Source organism: Anoplopoma fimbria, chromosome 20, assembly GCF_027596085.1.
Source record: "Anoplopoma fimbria isolate UVic2021 breed Golden Eagle Sablefish chromosome 20, Afim_UVic_2022, whole genome shotgun sequence".
Classification (NCBI taxonomy): Eukaryota; Metazoa; Chordata; class Actinopteri; order Perciformes; family Anoplopomatidae; genus Anoplopoma; species Anoplopoma fimbria.
The window spans coordinates 3137131-3159595 of NC_072468.1; the positions used below are offsets into that span (position 1 = coordinate 3137131).

The 22465-nt window shown below is 38.5% G+C and overlaps 1 protein-coding gene across 2 annotated transcripts in view; it reads right to left on the reverse strand.

The window, feature by feature from the left end:
• Positions 1-22465, reverse strand: part of LOC129109785 (focal adhesion kinase 1-like) — a 60367-nt gene that overhangs the window by 22129 nt on the left and 15773 nt on the right. For both annotated transcript variants that reach the window (XM_054621918.1, XM_054621917.1), the window contains exons 3-22: positions 18136-18422; positions 17867-18033; positions 15597-15684; positions 14532-14611; positions 14315-14377; positions 14146-14200; positions 13638-13778; positions 13103-13180; positions 12247-12354; positions 11473-11590; positions 11136-11166; positions 10644-10714; positions 9471-9527; positions 6404-6501; positions 5622-5706; positions 5424-5524; positions 4873-4988; positions 4343-4443; positions 4077-4166; positions 3689-3893 (exon numbers count right to left, since the gene is read on the reverse strand). In XM_054621918.1, the coding sequence (XP_054477893.1) occupies positions 3689-3893; positions 4077-4166; positions 4343-4443; positions 4873-4988; positions 5424-5524; positions 5622-5706; positions 6404-6501; positions 9471-9527; positions 10644-10714; positions 11136-11166; positions 11473-11590; positions 12247-12354; positions 13103-13180; positions 13638-13778; positions 14146-14200; positions 14315-14377; positions 14532-14611; positions 15597-15684; positions 17867-18033; positions 18136-18378 (2096 nt within the window). In that variant the 5' untranslated portion in view covers positions 18379-18422. The remainder of the gene's footprint in view (positions 1-3688; positions 3894-4076; positions 4167-4342; positions 4444-4872; positions 4989-5423; positions 5525-5621; positions 5707-6403; positions 6502-9470; positions 9528-10643; positions 10715-11135; positions 11167-11472; positions 11591-12246; positions 12355-13102; positions 13181-13637; positions 13779-14145; positions 14201-14314; positions 14378-14531; positions 14612-15596; positions 15685-17866; positions 18034-18135; positions 18423-22465) is intronic.

Below are 22465 nucleotides of genomic sequence, written 5' to 3' on the forward strand. Positions count from 1 at the left end.
ACGTTGGGCCAACGTCTAGGAAAACTGTAGTAGTAGCTGAGAGCTGCATATTTGGCAGGAGAGACCTATAATTGATATTATGCTATAAAAGCCATCCAGACCGTAACTAGACCAAATTGTATAACCTTATATGGCATGACTTTTCCCTAATAATAGCCAGTGACCATAGTTTACGTGGTCAATATTGACTTGGTTTCCAAGACACTGGATGAGGCACATTAGGGGTTCCTCGCTATTTGTTCATGCCAAAATCTCACAGAGAATTTAAATAAATGTTCTTGATTTTATCACATTAGCACTCAAATGCAGTTCATATGTACTTTCAATACTTATGCCCATAAAAACATACAACCACAAACATACTGTACACGTGTCAGACTAATGAGCAGATCTCCTTGATCAGGAGGACACAATGAAAAGGTCAAAGAGGTCAAGAGGAGAGGATACAAATAAAGAGAACAAAAAGAGTTTGAAAAGGAGGCGAAGAGGAGTAGAACTGGGAGAAATAGCAGAAAGCTGACATTAAGAACATTAAAAGTGTAATCAAGGTGGAATTTAAGGTGTGAGTCATGCTGGTTTTAAGCAAACTCATAAAACCACAGGAGTTAAATATGCACTCTTATTCTCCTGTTTCTGATTCTTAGAGGGAAAGAGAACAAGACAGAGAGAGAATGTGCATGTAGCAGGAAACAATGTTGGCATCTTGCTGTGCTGCTCGTGTTGTTTAACTTGTGTTAAATGTTTTAAGCTTCAACATTAATGATATGAACTCAAACTAGGTCAATTCTAACTACTTTTCAAATTTGAATTCAGTTCTGAATGATAAGAAACATGATAGGAAACATAACTGGGGAAATATCTTTGGACTGCACTTACTCACTTACAGTCAATGTTATGTCTAGACTAAATTGTATCATAATATAAACATAGTTCATTTAAATTAGCAACTCAAACTACATTAATATGTCTTATGTGTAACTGACATACAGAAGTAGATAATAATAACATATTTGCTCCATTAATCTGCAGAATCTGTTAAGGTTAATTAGCTATTTTGTTGAAATCCAAAAATATGTAACTCCTCTCTGTGTAAAGTTAATGAAGCTTACATCTCGAATATGATTGTCATTTAAAAAAATAATAAAAGAGCGTAATCTTTAACATAGACCAATGAAGCAAATAAATCAGATGTATTGAGTGAAAACCAAACCTACAGTGCCCCATGGTCATGTTGGCAGGATGGGGATTGGATCATTGTGTGTGAGAAAAAAGTTTATATCCAATTATTTTGATTTATTTATAAATATATTTGCTGTGGGTATCTTTATACATAACACACTGGACTGCCATTTTAGACATCTCAGAGTTGAAAAGAAATAAAAAAGAGAGAAGTGGTAGTGTACATGTCCCGAAGGAAAACCTACTGTAGAGTTTCAGTTTGCACTCTAGTTGTACTTTTACAGCGGCCCACTCTAAAACTCAGACTGTAGTTATTTCATTACCACCAGCACTCCTGTTATGACGGTCTATCTTTCCATCAGCCGAATCATCACTTCCAAAAAACTGCAGGTCTGTTCATGTCTGAATGATTATGAATCGTTGATTCATGGTGGCTGGAGGAAGCTCTACTCCTTCTGTACCCCTGTTTATCTCTGTTTGAAAACAAAATTGAAAGAAATAGTGCTTACTCTCATTCAATTCTGCCTTTGAAAAACTTTACCAATTTTACTTAACTAAACACACACTTTAGTTTCACTGGTTGTCAGAAGGAGGGTGTTTGATTTAAACTAAAAGTGTATCTCTTGATACAGAAACTCTGTTACCGGATAACAGCATACGTTTTTATCAAGCATTAAATACATCAACATATGTCACATTTACTTCAATTCAACATGCGGGTTTGCCTGTTTTGTGTATGATGATCTGAGAGCCGGGGGAGTCATTTTTGCTGTTAGCATCCTGATCAGCGTCAATTATAATCACATACACTAATTCCACACTGCCTGGCATAAATCATCAAACATTTATAGAGTTTTTTGTAAAGGGAAATATCAGGAGAATATCAGTGATGCCATTCTTATGCAACAGTGTTTAAATTGCGTACAGTGTTGTCGGGCTCAGAGTTATGAGATCACAACATGCCAGACCAGTCACTTGATAGATAAGATCTCTCTGATTGCAAATCTGTCTCGAGGCTCGAAGCTAGTTACAAGGTAGTCATGAATCATTTAACAAGGAAGCAAGGCACGAACAAGATATCTGATTCAATCTATCTCTGTCGTCATCACATCTCTGTTACCCATGCCAACTATGCTATCATCAGCCCAAACAGGAGGTGAAGTGCAGTCTGTATCAAGTATTTCGAAAGTTTTATTTTGGCTCTGCACTCCATTTGAAAAGAAACAATCACTATAATATTAAAGTGTTGGCTCTCACTTTAATTTTGAGAAAATTGAACCATGTAATAACTGTGTTTATATACAAACAAGGGTAGACATGTTCTAGGAATCCTACATTATCTGTTCAGTATAGATGTGAACAATAGCAAACCCCCTTAAAGGTGAAAGCCATTTAGAATTGAATGGAATCGAGCAAAACTAGGCAAACCTCAGCACAGCCCAAATAGTTCAAGGCTGGATGTATATTACACGGCTGCAGAGAAGGTATGGGCAAGATATAATACTTTTCATGCAATAACTGCTGTTAAAAATCAGCATGTTTGGGATATTCATAAAATGTGTTAAACATTTGTATATTTGATTTTCATCCATAGAATGCAGTTTTGAGTGACACATAATATAACATCTATGGCCAGTATCCTCTCACCACACATAGGTCTTACGCAAGAAATGACTTCCCACTATGTCCATGCCCGTTATTAAAGATCATTATCATTTATTAAAAAATGTTTTAGAGCAGACTAAAAAGCCTCCCTGCAAAGACAATGAAATGATCCAGTCTTATCTTATCCATCTTTAATAGTTAATTCTGGTCTGATGTTTGACCAGAAGCCATTGACAAAGGCCGTAATATGTTGCTAGATTTTAAATGTATAATATCTACTGTAGCTCTATGTATGCAACATTCACCTTGTTAGATTACTAGTACAAACAGTGACACCTGCTGTTAGGAAGGCGTAAGGAAACATACAACCTGGAAATATCGTATACTGTGGCACATTCCCTTTTCTTGACTACGACTGGGAAATTTGCAGAGAATTGATTGAATATCACAACTTCACTTTTAAAAGATTGAAAGTAATATTTTGAACTGAAACTACTGTTATTGTTATGCTGAAATCAAGATGGGCTGTGTTTCTGGGGGTAATCTGGGGGAGGCTGAATTTTTAATTTTTAAGTGCAATTTTATTAAACGAAAAGTAAACAATGTGCCAACCGATCTTTTTTTTCCACAAGACGCATCATTCTTTGTCGCCTCTTTTGCTCAATACATAACACCCAAAGCTTACTATGCAGGAAAAACAATGCCTGGTACACTTGAAACATATGTATTATGCTTCTTCACCTTAGGTAAAGCATGTACAGATAATAATGATAATTTATCATTCTCGCATCGCACTCGAGATAGGAGCGTTGGTGGTTTGTGACCTTGAGCAAGACACTGAACCCCAAATAGCTCACACTCACAGAGACACACAAAGACACTCCATCCACACTCCATTAAATACCTCAGTTGTGTTTTGAGTTCAGTGAAGCGTGGCCTCTTGCTGGGATCATACGACCAACACTTTGTCATCAAGCTGTAGAGAGTAGGAGGGCACTGAGGGGGCATCGCCAGTCGCTCGCCGTTCTCTATCCTGCCGATGACATCGTTGTTCTTCACACCCTGGAAAGGCTTGATACCGAACATTAGGATCTCCCACATACAGACGCCTATGGAAAGAGAGAAAACATAAAAACTCACTCACCATGAGACTGAGACAGCCACCTGTTGGCTCTTAAATGCTGCAAAAGGCAGACAGTGAAGAGTAAAACAGAATCAGAAAACCTGAAAGCATCGGGACAAAACCGTCACAGAAATGAAGAAAGGAATAAAAAACAAAGACTTAAACTCACCAAACATCCAGACGTCGCTGGCTGTGGTGAATCGCCTGAAGTTGATGGATTCTGGAGCCATCCATTTAATAGGTAGTTTACCTTTAGATGCTGAAAAACAGTAATCAGGAGAGCTGTGTTACACTCTAATGATCAACTCAGTTCAATTAATAATAATGGTGAAAAATGTTCTTCCATGTGTTATGACCAACCAAAGACAGTTAAAAGGAGACAGTGAAGTGCGCAATTATGGGAACACTGTGCGTGTATAGAGGTCTTGTATTTACCTTTATAATACGAACTATCTTCCATATATCGAGACAAACCAAAGTCCCCGAGTTTTACACAGTCGACTGTAGACACCAAGACGTTCCGTGCGGCGATATCCCTGAGGAGGACAAATCAAATTGGGTAGAAATTCCAGACACTTTGATTTATTCTGTGTATCTACATGATCGGACGTTTGACACATGAAGTATAAATTTACATCTCTTATGTAGCTTGTGAAAAAACAGCATGATAAGATCACTAGTATCCATCATTCTTTATGAGACATCCACAAAGAATCAATGACAATGTTTTCCCCAATATCACAATAAATCTCCTTATTTTAAAGCAGGACATACATATGTAATTGTAATTCCTCCAGTAGGTGGCAACACTGGGCTGTGGTTTACATAAATTATCAACAATTTCATATGTTATGTTATTTTAGTCTGTCCACTTTGCATTACTATTTATTTTGTCGTGGAATATTACATTTTATCAGTCTAAAATATTCTGGTATTATGAGGGTTTAGGAGACCCTAATGCATACCTGTGCACAAAGCGCTTGCTCTCCAGATATGCCAGTGCCGTGCTGAGCTGGTACGAGTACAAGATGAGAGTGGCCAAGTCTAGACTGTACTTCCTCACCTGGAGAAATGACCGCAGCTATGGAGGACGGAGAGAAAAAAACAAAGACAAACAGACATGAACGAGAGCAATGACTTGTTGACGCTTCCACATTTTTATTGTGTTTTATGCTTCAAGAAGACACTGCTCACTAAAGTTTAAAGTCGACACAGCTCAGAATAATACAGTAATACAAAGTGAAGAGAAGAATATAACTGAAAACAAAAATGAGCGCTAATTGTGTTACATAGATACTCAAAATAATTTAAAACACAGCTGTTTGCACTGTCGATGATATTTCTAATCTTATTTACAATCAGACTTTAAAAAAAGACATCTTCGCTCTTTTTTTTTTAACAACGACTGAAAAATGAGCCCTAGGTTTACTGTGATTACTTAAATAGGCTTTTAAACATATGCACACATACATGTAAATTAGCAGAAACTGTCCGTATATATTCTTGAGGGTCCTACCTCTCCGAGCGTGCAGAGCTCCATGATGATCCAGACTGGATTATCTGTGATGACACCCATCAGCTTTACAATGTGCGGGTGGTCAAACTGACGCATGGTCACTGCAGGGAAAGATGAGTGGCGGGTCAGTTCACAAACAGCTTGAAGGTTTTTCTGTACTAAAAGGCAAAAATGAAAGTGAATAACTGCTAAACTAACATGCTTCTTGGAGAAACTTTTCCCTGACGCTGTCGGACGTTGAGTTCTTACACGTCTTCACTGCCACAGACAGGGCTGGGTTCTCCTACAAGAAACAGACCCAAGTAAACCGCATGATCAGCATTTCATCAGATGCATCTATATTCAGCTAAATTTAGAATATGTGTATCAACCATTGAAAAAAGAATATGAAAGGTGTAAGTATAGCATGGTTATTGAGTGCCAAGCCCATCCTAGCATTTTCTTTTGTTACAGCTATACTGTATATAGCAGTTATTGTGAGGTGAGTTCAAGTTCAGTTGATTCTTTTTGGTCTAGCTTCAAAAGAGGTGAGTAATTGACTGCATTAATGACATACAGTACGAGTCAAAAGTTTGGACACACCTTCTCATTCAACAACTTTGAAGAATCTAAAATATAAAACATATTCTGGTTTGTTGAGCATTTGTTTGTTTACCACATAATTCCATATGTGTTCCTTCATAGTTTGGATGTCTTCAATATTAATCTACAATGTAGAAAAAAAGAAAAGAAAAAAAAGAAAGAAAAACCATTGGTGTGTCCAAAACTTTTGACTGGTACTGTACACATGTCACATGTCTACAGACGTGATTGTCATGTGAGTTAATGGTTTAATGCTACACATTTTGCAGTCAACCACTTGTTAAAGACCATGTATACTGGATTATTTTAATTAGATTATTCAGATATAAAGCTACCATAAATCCAGAGCTACAGATATTAAAAGCTTGTGTGTGAGAGAAAGAGACTTCTGTACGTACCGGGCTGATGTAAACTCCTTGGTGGACGTCTCCAAACTGACCCTCACCTATGCAGCGTCCCAACTCAATACAATCTCGCTGAATCTCATAGTCCCGTGCTATATATACACAATAGACATAGACATGAACACACAGATACAGACACACAAACAGAGAAGACCATCACATCAGTGCCCACATATACACTTCATAGTAAGTCATTCCATTTAACAAGCTTGTCAGAGTACTAAATATGCCTTTAATGGCTTAAAAAGGAAAAACCGATTGTGTCATTTATCAATTTTTGAAACAATTCTTCCAGTAAATCTTACAAATGAGACGCAATTAGCATTTAAAGGAGACACAACTCTGGAAACAGATATTTTGTACTGCCATCGTTGCCATTCAAATCTAATTACCCTGAATTTCCAGATGAATAATCCACATTACTTCTCTGACAAGCTTAGTTTTGTTACAATCAGCATAGCTCAATGTCAACAGCATGCAACAACAGCACCAGCAATCTACAGCCAGACATGCCATGTGACACACGAACAACAGCCAGGAACACTCAATGTTTATATGATTTTAAATGAACATGAAAGTCCACATGTAATCAAATGTATTATGGATAAAGTCAGGTGATTTGTATAATAGTGGGAAATAATTGACAGGAATTAAAATCTCACAGGGTGATTTAGAACCAGCGGTACATTTATTTTGTCCAAAAATAATTTGTATCTCCGTTATTAATTGCAAATTTCCCCGCTCTAATAAAGGATTATCTTATCTTATCTTATCTTATTAAAGTCAGTCAAATTTCTTCTTTACTTTCTGTCAAGTGAGCTAATAAAATGAATTTGTTTTATTTTCAGATTTAAGAAAATAAGAATCAAAAGGTCTGTTAACTGCAGGCTGTTGAAATGCTGGTGGTTTGCTGACACTGTTGACCTGACTTTGTCCATGTAATCAGCAGATGAATATAGCATACATAAGCACATTTGAGAAATCTCTGACTTCTCTTTTATACGGTTTTCAGTTGTGAAATGTCCAGCGCATGTGCGAGCTTTAGAGACAACTATGCTGTGCAATAAAATACCGGTAGTTGGAAAAAGACTAAATGAGGCTGCAACATACAGTAACAAAAATGTACAGTTGGCCATAATTAATGCCTGTGTGCCCTGCCTCTAAATGCAGCTCATGTAACCTGATCATAGAGAAGTCGATCATTATGGTTAAACAATGGAGTGGGACTACCCTGTTTGTTAGTGGTTTCGGTTTAAAATGTTTATATTTAAACCCTTCCCTCTTACTATACTTCCTCCTCCAGGCCAAAGTTGTAAAAGAGAACATGCTCCGAGTCAACTTGCCTGGTTAAATGGTGTATTAAATGCATAAAACGTCAAATGGATCCTTACAATTTACCTTATTTTTATTTTTAATATTTAAAAAAAACACAAGATCCTTGTCCAACAACTTGGGTCCTGCTCTGAAGCTATCATCAATTCAGCCAAAAACTGACAGCACATCAAACATACACAGAGGGGGAGTCAAATCAACAGGGTACATGTACTGAAATACATCCAGTTTTATTTTACAGTTGCAAGCAAACATAAAATAAAGATCAAAACAACCACCAAATCAAAGTGTCATCACAAACACAACCAGACTTATGGAGCGTTCCAATCATTACCTTGATCTAGTCCATAGTATTCTGGGAAAATGGGTTAGTGATAGGAGACAGAAATAACTAGCTGTGAGTACAGAGATCCATAATTGTGACTGCAGTCTAACAATTGCCATGTTGTAGGTGTGACAGTGATTCATCTAGGTTTCTGCATGCTGTTCGGCTTGCTTGCTCTTTCTGTATGTGTTTGTGTGTTTACAGCTGTACACAGGACTTTGGTGAAATCTATAATCTATGAAAAAAAAGCAAAGCCATGTTCAAATTTAATTGCATGGAACAACTTGTGCTTGTGATACACAGGAAACATATTGAGGCAGGTTAAATGGGGAGTTTTTTTCAATAAATATCGGTCACTTAACGGTCCCGGCTTCTTTCCCCGTCATGTGTTAAGGTGATATCTCTGATCTCCACTGCCTCTAAATGCTGTTTGTGTAGCATTACCGTTTAGCAGTGCGGTGAGCTTAATATGAACAACAGCCCTAAACCTGGTGAACAGGCATTACTCTGCAGCACAGCAGGCCCTCTTCAAGTTTTCAAATAATAATGCAGTTACATCTACAGGAGCCAGATGAACCTGTACATTAATGTAATTGTCACAATGAACACTTATCATCATAGTGACTAGCAAGAGATAGAGCCATTTGTCAAATGTTTACTGTAACGTAAACATTGTGTCGGGATGTCTCAAGCAATCTGAGGAAGCTGATGACAACTTACTGAAGCAAATACAGATTGCAGACCTAATAATATACAGGCAGGATGTGGTTCAAACAGTTTCCTCTTTTATAGGATTGCCACATGTCATTACGGAACGTTTTTGTCATTATTTTTCCTGTGAACCATTTGTCCACCAATCTAAACAGAGTTTAAATCAAAGCTAAAGCCTGAATTGATTTATAATAAGGTCCAATGTATCGTTAAATTCTCCGATATGGTGGAGAGTAATGAAACATTTAAAACAGCTCATTTACAACATTTCAAGATACTCTCCATACTCATACAACACTTATTGGGATGGGCAACAGTTCACAATACCAATCCCATCATTAAACAATACATTAGTTATTGTGTACATTCATGGCTTCTACAGACCTGAGATAAGGCCTGAGAATAGGAGATCATTTAATATGATAATTTTATCACAACAAAATCATATATTGATAATAACAAGCACGTGCTAACTCAAATTTCTCAGAAAATTCCTCTCTCCATCACCTCAACAAGCTTTCCACCTGCACACACATGAACTGACACTTGTACACACACAGAGTATGCTGCACAAGTCCAAAGAGGTCCACTGATATCCAGAGCAAACGCACAGGTGCACAATGACGACCTGTCCCTTTTTCCATTTATCAAATTAGCAGCCTACAATGGTTGTGTGCATGTATTTATACTTACTTGAAGGCATCGTATAGGTGTCCTCCTCATCTATGATCTCAGCATAGTCATCCGTTTCTGTAGAGCCAGAGCAAAGTGGGAAGGGGAAAAAGAGCCAAGAAACATTAAGTCTCAGTTAGTTACACACAAAGTGTTGACAACAAGCTCACATATAAAACTTCACTTTGATACAACTAGCTGAGTCGCCTGGACAGCATTCAAATAACATCTGACACAACGAAACCAAAAGTCTCATTTTCGATATGAAAATGCTTTGTATCACCTGGATTTTCAGTAAATACTGCAATTAAAACCCTTTGTCACTGTAAAATATTTAACTCATAAATTCTGTGAACACACCTTCACAGACAAATAAAGAGCAAAAATGGCAACAGTAACAGAAACACACCATCATCAGACAGACGTACCTTTCCAAAAGACCGTCACCATACCGGATTCCAAACACATGCACCAGAATTTAAACTTTCATATACTATAAAACAGCTGCACATGAGGAATGTAGGACAGACTAGTACAATAAAGGGAGGGAGAAAGAGACGGACAGAGGATAGGAAAGGGGCGTGATGGAAACGTTCATTCTTTCCACAGACACAAGTTGAAGAATAACAGGTTGGTCATGGATAAGGCTAAAACAGCTACGGGCAGATACAGAGATACAGTACGCTAAATGAACACAGAAAGCAGGAATTTAGTTTCTAATTCAGGGCAGTTAATAGAAAAAATGTTACCATCGCCACTACCGTGACCTGTAGAAGCCACATGGAGCATGAAACACACACACAGAGGGAAAGAAGCATTAGTTTTACTGTTAAGAGAAAAGCAAATAAGGTCACAGATTTTTATTAAATTACTCAATACTATATTCAAGGAAATTTTCATTCAATTTTGTGTAACTGTGAGTTAGTCTGAGGTCAGTAGACAGTCACGAAAGAGGAAGAGTGACAGTGACTCAAGCTCTCCATGGGGACATCTGGCGAGACAAGGGCTCTTCATTTGACACACAGATGAGGCTTTATAGAGGGAAAACGGGTACGAACACATATCTATGAACCCTTTATCCAACTGTAAGCAGTCGCTGTCACTCATGACATTTAGAGCAGCACACAGACAGGGGAAAACAACAGGGGAAAAACAGACCAACAGGAAAGGAGAAAGTGAGACAGGGATTTATACCTGAGACACAAACGGCTCGGGTCCGTACTCCTTCCATCCGTTTTTCCATCCGCCTTTCATGATTTGATACTCTGAAAAAAGAGATGCAAAAATCATTTTTGGTTCACATTAACCTTAATCGAAAGCTTCCAGATGCTGCTATAAAGATAGTAGTGCAACCAGAGGAATGGAGAATCCTCCCACATCCTGTCATCTGTGTAGCTTTTCAATGCTGAACTTTAGAAAATAAAGAACACATATGTCTATAACTTATACAGAATATTATATCCACACTATGGGCAAATCAAGGACTAAAAAGGACTGAAAAACTACTATTGCCATCACAAGCAGTGACATAAAAATCACTTAAGACAAAAAACAAAGTTGTGCTTGTTAAAGGGAAGAAATTAAAAGATGAACCTTAACTAAAACCCCCTTTGTATGAAAGGAAAATGACACCTTGTTTTTACTTGATAAAGCAGCTAATGAGACCAAATGTGTCCATTGACTTACTTTGGGATGGACGGCAGAGCTCTGTCCCCCTCTGCAGACACAAAATAAACACAGGAATTAGACACAGAACAGACTGCTTCTTGTTAGAACTACATCACTGTAACCATTTCTTCGTATCCATATGTATTTTTTAGAAAAGACTAGCTTAAACATTGGTTAGTTATTCAAAGTGACAAGCATAAGGCCTCATCAGCCACAATCAGACAACATTGAAATGATCACAATAATCATTAACTGCACACAGCTGAACCATTAAAATGCTGATATAGACCCAAAATATCTAAACGTGGTTGTACAGTGAACACAAAACAAGTGTAAGAGTAGTTGTGCTTCCTACCTTTGTGGACTCTGACGATGAAGGAGTGAGTAGCTAAGGAGACGAGCCGACAGTAGCCGTCAATCAAGTCAGCCATGTTTTCTGCCGTAGTCAGCGATGCCGTGGTGACTGTGAGGGGCTACACACACACACACACACACACACACACACACACACGCACACACGCACACACACGCAGGATAAGTAGGACAGAGCATTGCTTCACAGTGACACAATGAGAGCTTTATTAGTGGTAACATCTTCTACTAGTGCACACATACATTCATTCAGTCCTGCACACACACACATCTCTACACAGATACTCTAGCACTGATGTACACATGCTTTTCCACTAGTAGGGCCTGCTGCTAACACACGCCCACTGTCGACAGACACACTCACACCGACACTCAAGTGCAGATGGCAACACCCGCCTCCACCCTCCCCATGGGCTGTTTCCTTATTTCCCTGTATTGTACTTTACTGCAGATTGGCTGTTACTACACCTTAAAGTACAATGTTTAACAAGTAGATGTTATTTTATGTTAATTACATACTTATATTTCTTCTTAAACAATCAAAATACAACATGATGTATTACTGCAAACAATATCCAAACGACAGGCAGTACTATTTTCACACCCTGCAATTGAAAAGCCAAGGAATAAAGTAGGCAAGGTGTGTGTGTGTGTGTGTGTGTGTGTGTGTGTGTGTGTGTGTGTGTGTGTGTGTGTGTGTGTGTGTGTGTGTGTGTGTGTGTGTGTGTGTGTGTGTGTTTTGTGTGTGTGTGTTCACCTCTGGAGCTCCTGCTACGTTGAGCTGCAACATGCCTTTCCTGTCCTTCTCTTCCAAAGGGGAGTACTGGATGGACTGAACCTGGTTAAAGTTAGCTAAGTGTGTAGGCTGCAACGACAAAGACAGATACACACAACTATTTATATTTCCATTGTACAAGTTAGTCATGTATTTCTATTTTTAAATACAACAATGCCAACAGTGAGCATGAGAAAGACAACGTCATCAAGAGTGAATTTTAATGTGTGTATGAAGGCCAAACAGGACACGCTCCAATATCGACTTATTAAAGTATCTAAAGACATTTTGACAGTCTGTCATCATTCAGTTGAAATTGAATACCTCAATGTATGCACTGGAGAGAAATATGTGCAGCTGTTTCATGCATTTTGAGTTGTCACTGCAGCCAGCACCTCCTAAATGCAGCTGTGTAGATGTTCCTTATCACATCACCTTATCACATATGGCTCTCTCTTGCTCATATCATCTGTTTTGTATCAAAAATGACCTGACCGCTGGCATTTTAAGACTCATTTTAACTGTGTGGGCAAGTGTGGAGACAAGAGAAAATCTGTCTACTGGAGTGGGCAGCCAGTAGAGGGCAGTATGATAGATTTCCAATCTGGCCTTCAAATTATAAGCATGCTGTATACAGTAGTAACCATTCAACACCACTGCAGTGAATAGTAGTGCTGAAAGACATCTTAAGTCACCAAAAATATTGAACTGGTTCATCTGTTAGCTGGAATAATCAAATGCTAATTCAAGGAAAGTTAATTTTAAAACAGCTACACCTTCACTGAGGACTGAGTTAAAGTTAGACCTTGTGAGAGGAGTTGCTTCAGTGCTTACTCACCATTGAGCCCTTATCTGTGAGGTAGCTGATTCCTTCTTCTGGTCCAATTGCTAACTCTACTGATATTACCCAACTAGACTGGAGAGGGAGAAATACAGCATTAAAATAGACTTCACATTTCATCACATCATCTGCATTATTTACTAAACATAGGAACATAGGAAACTTGCAATATTAATAGCATAAACAATTTTAATGTTCTCATCTGAGTGACATGAAATGCATTCTAGGACAGAGAAAAGTCTGCATTCTGTAGATGACATGATGTGATAATAAGAAGAATATAGTGATATGAAGCAGAACATGTGCAAATGCAAAAAAACTGCAATTACTAGCATCACATTTTATGGTTCTGACAAGCAATTTAAATTAAAGGTGGCACTCTGCTCTACATGTTTTCTATCCTGTAGATGCTGAATAGGTCACACCTCCTGAATTTGTATGCATTTTCAGGTATGGAAAATGTATGAATGGATTTCACCTTTCCCCTTTAGACGCAACACTTTTTGTTTGTATGAATTGAGTATTGCCGTACCCCCAAAGCACATTTGAAGCACTCTTTGTCGAAGCGGTAGATGGGAGAGAGTATCTCAAAGAACTTGTGGATGCTCTGCTCATCATTGAGGTTAGCAAACTGCTTAAAGGTCTGCTGGATCTGCTTACGAAGAGTCTTCGCCTGATACAGTGGGAGAAAAAAACATTTCCAATGGTTAAATCTTTCTCGGAGAATGTTGGTTCAGAGCCAAGAAATGACAAAGCACTCAGCGAGTGACAACAGGACGTTTAACTCGATTCCAGACTATCAGATTATCAGACATTCAGCCAGACATCCATTCAGTCATCACGTTAGTCTCCCTGCCAGTCGGTCGGTCAAATAGCAGTCGGTCAAATAGCCATTAGCTCATCCATCCGACTAAGTAGGCCGAAATTTCCACCACTTCTGTTATCTGGCAATGGAACTTAAATGGGAGACCTTGGCTGGTTAGTCAGGGAGATGAAAGTCACTGACCCCCCTTACTACATTAACAGTAGTTTGTCCTCACCTTGAGGGAGTCCAGCAGGCTTTTGGGGAAGAACCTTCTCAAACCAACGTCTTTCCTAAACATAACAGAATGAAAAAATGTATCTTTGAATAGTTGACATCTACAATATTAGAATCTAAATTCAAGGCAATGTGGTTTACAGTGTGAACCAGATAAAAATCAGTCTTACTCTAATAGTTCATAATTGGATTTCTTATCCAGGGCGTTTCCTGGCATCTCTCTGAAGAACCTCCTATAAAATTCACAGAGGAAGGCAAAACAATTTTAAATAGATTTTTTAGGTCACATATTCTGAAAAACATCTCTGATATAAGCTGTGACAGTATAATTGGTTGATTTTTTTTTGTCACGCTTGTGGCATGAGAACAAATGTGTGTTTTTCTCACCTAATTTCCAAACAGCCGAGTTTCAAAGCAACTTCTTGATCCACCTGGTCAGCTATATGTTGCATGTAGTCACTCTTTACCTGTATAAACACAGTGCAGCAGAACAATGGGCATCATTCACCAACCGTTCTTTAGAAGGAGTTTCTTCTTAAAACCCACTCATGATCCGCAGTTTTATGTAGATTCTGACATTCACCAATTTTTATAATTTGGTATTTGTTCTTAAGTAAGAACAGAACTTACTTATTATTTGAATGCTGACGTTAGTGCAAAATAATTGTTTTTCTTAAATTCTATAGTCCTACACTCCTATACTAATATATACATTGAATTACAATACTATTTTTATCATTCAAAATATTTTTTTATAATTTTATTGTCAACATCCTATCCAATAATTAGTGATTGACCAGGCTATTTATAGGCCAAATGTAGGCTTTTTTCTGCATCCTAGGCCTTCTTGCAAGATGGCATATTTACTGCTGCTGCAAGATGATGCAGAGAGTGCCCTGAGGAGGGAACGCATCTTCCAGGACAATGTAGATCTATTTGCAGAGAGTGACGAGTACCCTTATGGGATTGCTTGAGGATACCAAGAGCTGTCCTCATGGAGCCTTACAAAAGTTTGGATCCAGCAATTTACGATGACAATGGGATTCTTCATTATAAGAACACAGGTTCGAACAATTCTGTGGTTTAAGAACACATCTTAAATCTGACGTAGACTTTTCTTTTCCTTTCTCATGAACAAATATCAGAAAGTACACAGGAAGATATCAGTGAATGAGGCCCAATATTTTATAATGACACTGCTGTAACGATAAAGTTATTATGCAGTGCTTTGTAAGAGCAGAATGAATTGTATCAGTTAAGCATGTTTTTAGTAATTTGTTTCAAGGCATGTCTGCCTGGTTAGATGATAAAGCGACGGGGAGCAAGTGAGCAGAGCAGAGCAGATCTTGTATGACGGAAGAACTGGTTCAAGAAAATGATAGATACCCTTTAAAACCAGATTATGTTTTTTCTGTGTCCTCTTTTTTGTGTGATCCTGCCATGTTGCCTCACCTGGTGATAGAGGTAGTTAAGCGAGGGTTTGTCCTCAGAGAAATGGCTGAGGTAACCTTTAGGAAGGTACCGCATCCGCAACTCATACCTGGGAATGACAGAGACAATTTGGCTAAAAACGCATACTGTTGGCACACACACCTACACAAAGAATAAAAAACCTGCAGAATCCATATTCAATGCCTGTATAGAGACAGAAGGAGCATGCTTACTCATACATACAGCTGACGCATACACAGACCTCAATACATTTCCAACCTGGTTATGTGGGCGTATACCACTGAATCCATTACATGTTCCTGATTACTAAAATCCCACTTTTTAGTCACACTGTTTTATAGCTAATGAACAGAAGAAAACAACTATAGATATATGTTGCACATCATCAAAAGGCTTTTTTACAAAGAAGAAGATCAAGAAGTCATTTTTGTCTTTATGATACAGCTCTGCTCCATACAGATTTTGCTGTATGGTGCCAGAAACTAGTAATGGTCATGCACACATTGAGGGCCTTGACAAAATTCTTGTGCTTGTTTCTTTCACTATTTTCTTCATTGGTCTCGTTCTTCCTTCACAGGAGTGTTAAATTGCATGTTAGCTACTCAATATTGCCCATGGTGCAATAGATTCCATGTCTTGCTCAAAGTCACTTCAGCAGAGTTGGCTGTTTGCCAACACAGGGGCTTGCGACTAAGTGTTGAAGTTGGAAGATGCCCTTTCTACTCACTATATTACTCTCTGGTGGCACAGTAAGACGCAATTTCCCATTTTGCTGTCAGTGAGCTAACTGAAAGTGATAACGTTGTAATTCCATAAAGCATTATGAAATTCCTGCTGTTACACTTGCCAGTTAACTGTGCCACAGAAGTACCCGAATGGGCCATCATCGTTTATGGTGACATTTCATTTTATGACTGACATATTGCAGTGACTACAGTGGAGATAAAATGGGTCAGGAGAGTAGTGAGCTCTTAGCCGCTGTGATGCGACAGGCCTGGAGTTAGATAACAAAGGAAATCAAGGCTGAAGACAAAATGAATAAAACATCCTCGTTCTATAATGAATGAACCAAAAAGAGAGAGTGACAAGAAAGATGATGCGTGTTTGAGAGAAAAGAGAGAGATGGATAAGATAGAAAGCACAGATGTGAGAGATGAGAAAGAAGGATGGAGAGAAGGATCAAAGTGAAAAGAGCGACTGCGAGCTGCGCACGAGACCGAAGAGAAACACGCGAGGGAGCGAGAGGGGAGTGAGATAGAGTCAGTCCATCCCCAGGGCTACTTCTGCTGATCTAACAATAGCTTGGCAGCAGCAGAAGCTCCTGCGGTCTTGCAGCTCTGCCGCCCTCCGAGGCAAAGCTGCAACCACTGGCAGAGCCACTCGGCTGCTTGTTAGCAGTGTGAACAACTCCTTTATTTTGAACTCATTTCATTTTAATGATTTTGTGTGTTACACATCAACTGCAGGACAAAGGACTGAATTGTAAGAAGAGCTGTTAACAATATCAACTGAAGATGCCAAGTGCCAGGCCGCCAGCATAGTTTGAGTGTAGGTTGAAAACAGACAAAGCTGCTTTCAAATAACGCGCAGCTCATTCCCCTTCATCAAACAGAGCAGATCATCCTTACATTACATATAAGGCTACGTTATCAAATACATGGGAAGAATAAAGCTCTACATGCAAGTCATGAACCTGTTCAACGAAGTCACCTTGACCAATTGAATTTAGGCAAACGTCATCCGCCATGGATGAATGAGAAAACACATTATATATAAAGACTTTCTCCTTCAATAAAAAACAACACAGGGACCTTGGCAAAAGGGAGCAATATTAAAATCTTGGTTGCAATATTTTTTACTGGCTGTTCACAATGATTCACATTAGTTTGTTTCAGGTTTATTGGAAATATAAAAGGGTTTCATTGGGACCAAATGTTATATAGCTGTAGCATTTCTGATAGGTTTATTAAAATATAAATACTCTTGTTTTGCATGTTTGTAGCCTAAACAAGTGTGGCTCCTCTGTAGCCCAATAGGGCATTTGTAAAGTTGACATGTTTATGGTATTATCACTCTTTTCCACCTCTTGAGAGAATAAAGTAATGCTATGTTACTTGGCTTGCTGTTTGATGTCAGCACAACATTACGGATGCCCTTTAAATAAACTAGAAGTATCAATCTGCAGCTAGATTTAGTAATCCTGATGGAAAAAGGGAACATGGGGAGAGGAAGCACACAATGTAAACCACTGAATCTTGTTGTAATCTTACCTCCATTCCTCCTGGGGGTGCTGTTTCTCATATTTCTCCCTGACGTGACACACGCCTAAATCAGGGTGTAACCAGTGGATCGCATCAGAGTGCAGATGGGTCAGACGGAGTCCCAGAGAGGACACACAGCGCAATTTGTGGATCTCCGCTATCTTCTGGATAACACCCTGTTGAAATGAGAGTAAAGTATGAACAAAGACACAAATGATAATCAGAGAAATGCTGACTATGGAGGGCTAGAAAGGTAAGAAAAAGTTTGTGTGTCTTACCCTGACATCTGTAGCATCTCCGTGCCTGATATTACTAGCCCAGGTGCATGGCTCACTGTTTGTCTCAAAATAATGGAAGATCTTCAGAACCCGGTCCATGGAGCCAGGGGGGCGCTCAAGGCCTCCAGCAGAGCCACTGGTACCAACACCGGTGCCACCAGGCATCCCAGACCGGGATTTAACCCCACAACCACCCGCTGCGGAGTGATTGAGGTTGGGCTCCAAGTAGGAAGATGACGCCATGCCTGATTCAGATCCTCCTGCGGGGGCTAACTGGCCGTCATATTCTGGCAAACAGAAAAGGACAAACGGAGAGGACAGAGGTCAATATGTGACATATTTGTGATCATATTTTTCAAAACATCTTTTATCTCAGCTGGAAATACGTTCAATGATGTGAAAGGAGCATTACACAGTCGAGAAGAATAAAAATCAACAGTTTAATTATTTTATCAACCCTTTGAAGCACACCACTGAAAGAATAGCTGACACAGTAAAACACCCACTCAACCACCAGTCTGCCTTTCATACTGCACTGTACACGTTTATCATGACACAAAACAGGCTACAATAATAATCATAAAGATGTAAAAGAGAACTCATGCAAATCCACTCTCATTCAAGAACAAATCCAGGTGGGAAATAGATAATAAACCTGTGATAACAAAACAACATTGAGACAAAAAATAACTGGAGAACTAAGAGAGCCTCAGTAAGGCTACTAACCAGTCAGTCAGTCAATTATTCAGTCAGTCAATAACGAGTCAATACAAACCAGCAAAGCACTGACACAATGTCTTTTTAGAAGGACCTAATGGACTCAAAGCTTAACATAAATCAGCTTATACAAATAAATTCCTAGTGGGAAACACTGTGGTCAAACTGGACAGCCTACTGCTAACTCAACTGCACAGTGAATCTCATCAAGCACGAAGCTTAACAGTAAGCCACTGCAACACCAGTCAGTCAACCGGTCATTCAGTCCTACCTGGAGCATGAAGTGGAGGCTGCCAACATGTCCAAGCCATACCAGAGTCTCTGTGAGGCAGATTTATATTGTTTGCAACCAGTTGCATGGCGGCTAGACTACAGTTTCAAATCTGGTGGTTTCTAAATTCTGTCTTGACATGCTAAGATCTGCTCTGGGAGGATTAGTAAGTTGTTGTGGACATACTGGTGATCAATGGCAGTGGCTGTAATCAGGTAGAAGCTTTAAGAGTAGTGGCTGTAGGTGGGCTGTAGCCCAAACGCAAGATGAATTCTTACTGACATATTCTTCATGATGAGCTTACAGATAAACACATAATCACAAGATGTCGTATTTTGAAAAGCAGTAAAAAATGAAACTTAGTTTTGAATTGTTACTAAACAATAGCTTGCTTCACATTTATTATTTACCACTGTATGAGACTACATCAGGAATACTCTCTCTTTCGAGTAATTACCATAGACTGTATGGTATTTACCCTCTTTAAAAGGTTGTTTTTAATATATGTTAATCTAAACACATCTTGTCCATGTGCGAGACCCAAACTCTGAAGCTTCCTGTGTCATACTGTCACTTCCTGGATATCCCTGCAGGCTTTGTTGAGTCATCATCACTACATTGACTGGTTTCAGCTGGGTCTTGAACTTTACAAACAATGTATTCAAACTATAAATAAGTGTAGGAACATTTTGGGGGGGTTAAATCTTTTTCACTTTCATATATATTTTTATATTTGAGGTCTTATAGTTTTCAGTTGCATACTCGAGATATAATTGAGATTTTAACAGTTTCAAATCTTTTTTTCAGTTTCAGATGGTATTTTTTCAGTTTCAGACTTATGGCCTTTATCTGGCGTTGGGGCGTGGCATCAACTGAGAGGGTGGTGTAATCACGAGTGACAGCATGACAAAGAAGGCTGAGGACTTTCCTATATGCATGCTGATACTACGCTGCGTTTACAGTGATATGTGGAAGTGCAAAACGTGAGATATTAAAGTATGGTTGGTGAACGGCACAATCTGTCATAGTTTTTTGCTATTATACTGCGATTCATGCCAAGTACGGTCTAAAACAGCTTGCTAAACAGAACTTTGTCATTGGCGTTCATTTTTTTACTGCTTATCACATGAATATGGTGTATAGAAAGTGAAAGGCCTTAATTTTTTCCGTATATCTGTGGCTTTTTCTTATGGTGACAAAAGAGAAGTAAACCGAATCTGATTGACTGGTTAATTTCATGGCTCACTTCCAGTATTGGGAATGTAATCTACAACTAAATATTTTTCCAAAAGATCTTTCTAAAACTGTGATCTGCTTCATCAACTACCATGTTAGTCAGGGTTGAAAGATCAACTTACTTATATTCAATGCCTAATTTAATCAACTGAATATGGAGACAATAAATCCAACTGACAAACTGCGTTTTCAGTTACTGTTACTGTCGACCCTGGTTGTTTCAGTGCTGTTCTAAAACAGCCTGTGGCAAGCACAGAAAGCATTACTGTTAACATCACATCACTACATTCAGCATTTTTCTGTGTTGTGTTCAGGTCACGGTCAGATCACTTCATACTGGGGAAAAAAGGAAGAAAGAAACAAGGAGACTGATCCAGAGAAAGTTGGTTCAGCACTTTTGACAGCTTGACCTAGAGTTGCCTCTTCAAAGACACACGCTGATATACGTGTGTGTGTGTGTGTGTGTGTGTGTGTGTGTGTGTGTGTGTGTGTGTGTGTGTGTGTGTGTGTGTGTGTGTGTGTGTGTGTACAATGACTGCATCAGAAGTGTAGAGGAGGACAGGAGGACATTATGTATATAATAATTTGACTCAGCATTCTCTTGTAAGAATCTGCTGTATCATTAGTGTGTGTGTGCGTGTGTCCAATGCACATTATTACATCCTGTGTCTATAGAGAGGCATTGCACTAGTTTTCCTTTTTGGAGTCTTTACTTCGTGATTCTTATGACATGAAATCCTTTTACTTATTTTCTTCATATTATTCAACTTTTATGGTATTATTAACCTTGTGTTGTTGTTTAAGTGCCCTCAATCATTTGTTATCGCACTTCTACTTAATTTTCCAGTGATAAACTGTTCATGAACACGTTGTTGTTTGATAGATCTTAGGGAAGATCTTTGCTGGATTGAAATACTGATTTTTTTTTTTAAATCTTTTGTATATAAAAAGCCTGAAAGTATTTTCTTTCTACGCACCTGTAAAAAAAATAAAGAAAAGGGAAATATTTCCTTCCCAATAAAATGTTTTATTCCTCCAAGTATTTAATCTTAAATAGAAAGTTATGTTTTCACTGCCATAACCTGTACACACAGTCCAGTGACTGAGGAAAATAATTCCTTAAGATAAAATAAAAGAAGTGAAGACGCTGCCTAGGTTATACTGCATTATACTGTACTAGGTTATGTTACATTATTTAGTCTCTGCAGTTTAAAAAAAAAAAAACAGCAAGATGACAATTGTTGGTTACAAGCTAAAATGTCTAGGTGTGTTCTGAAAAGAGCAGGGACAAGAGTGAAAGTTGACAGTGATTTGGTTCAGCAGATGAAGAAGTCCACTGTGTGTATTTTTCTGTAGGTTTAATGAGCTCATCCTATCTGTAATTAGTGTATAATGGCCACAAGCATGGCTTCATACTCAACAGACCCCTCAGGGCTGTAATATAACAGATTAGTGAAGATCAGGTTACAAATGTCCTTCTTACAGTATTAATAACATCATCCAATTAAAACATTATCACTGTGGCTATGATACTACTTGATTATTAGGTGGTTTGTTACAATCCCTAAACAGTGCACTGCTGCTATTATCCAAATATATTACTATATAATTTCTTTGTAACAATACTAACTGACTTACTAATAACTACTTACCCGGTTTACCTGGTAAAAATATTAAAAGATACGGCCAGTGGGGTTGTGCAGTGGAAATCATGTATAGTCCTCTGTTACCTCAATGGCTGCAGAGATTTTAAGGTTTCTAAGAAGGCAGAGACAGATTAGCTCTGTGTATTTCTTGGGAATGTTTCAAATTACAAAGCTTCGTGAACTACACCTCACATTGAATTATGTTTTTTGAACAAGCTCAGTAAAGATTGACTGTATTTGAAAGGGGAGGAAGTTTGAACTATGAAAACCCTCAGCACTCATGTTGGCACTATATTTACTAGAGAGTTACAATAAACTATACAGGTACACATTACAACTCTCCCAATTTCTTTTTAACAAAGATAAGAAAAAACATACTTCCTGATTACTGATTTATTAAAGTATTCCAAACCCAGCTACCTCAGATATCTCACATATTAACATTCTGTTGTAGCTATAA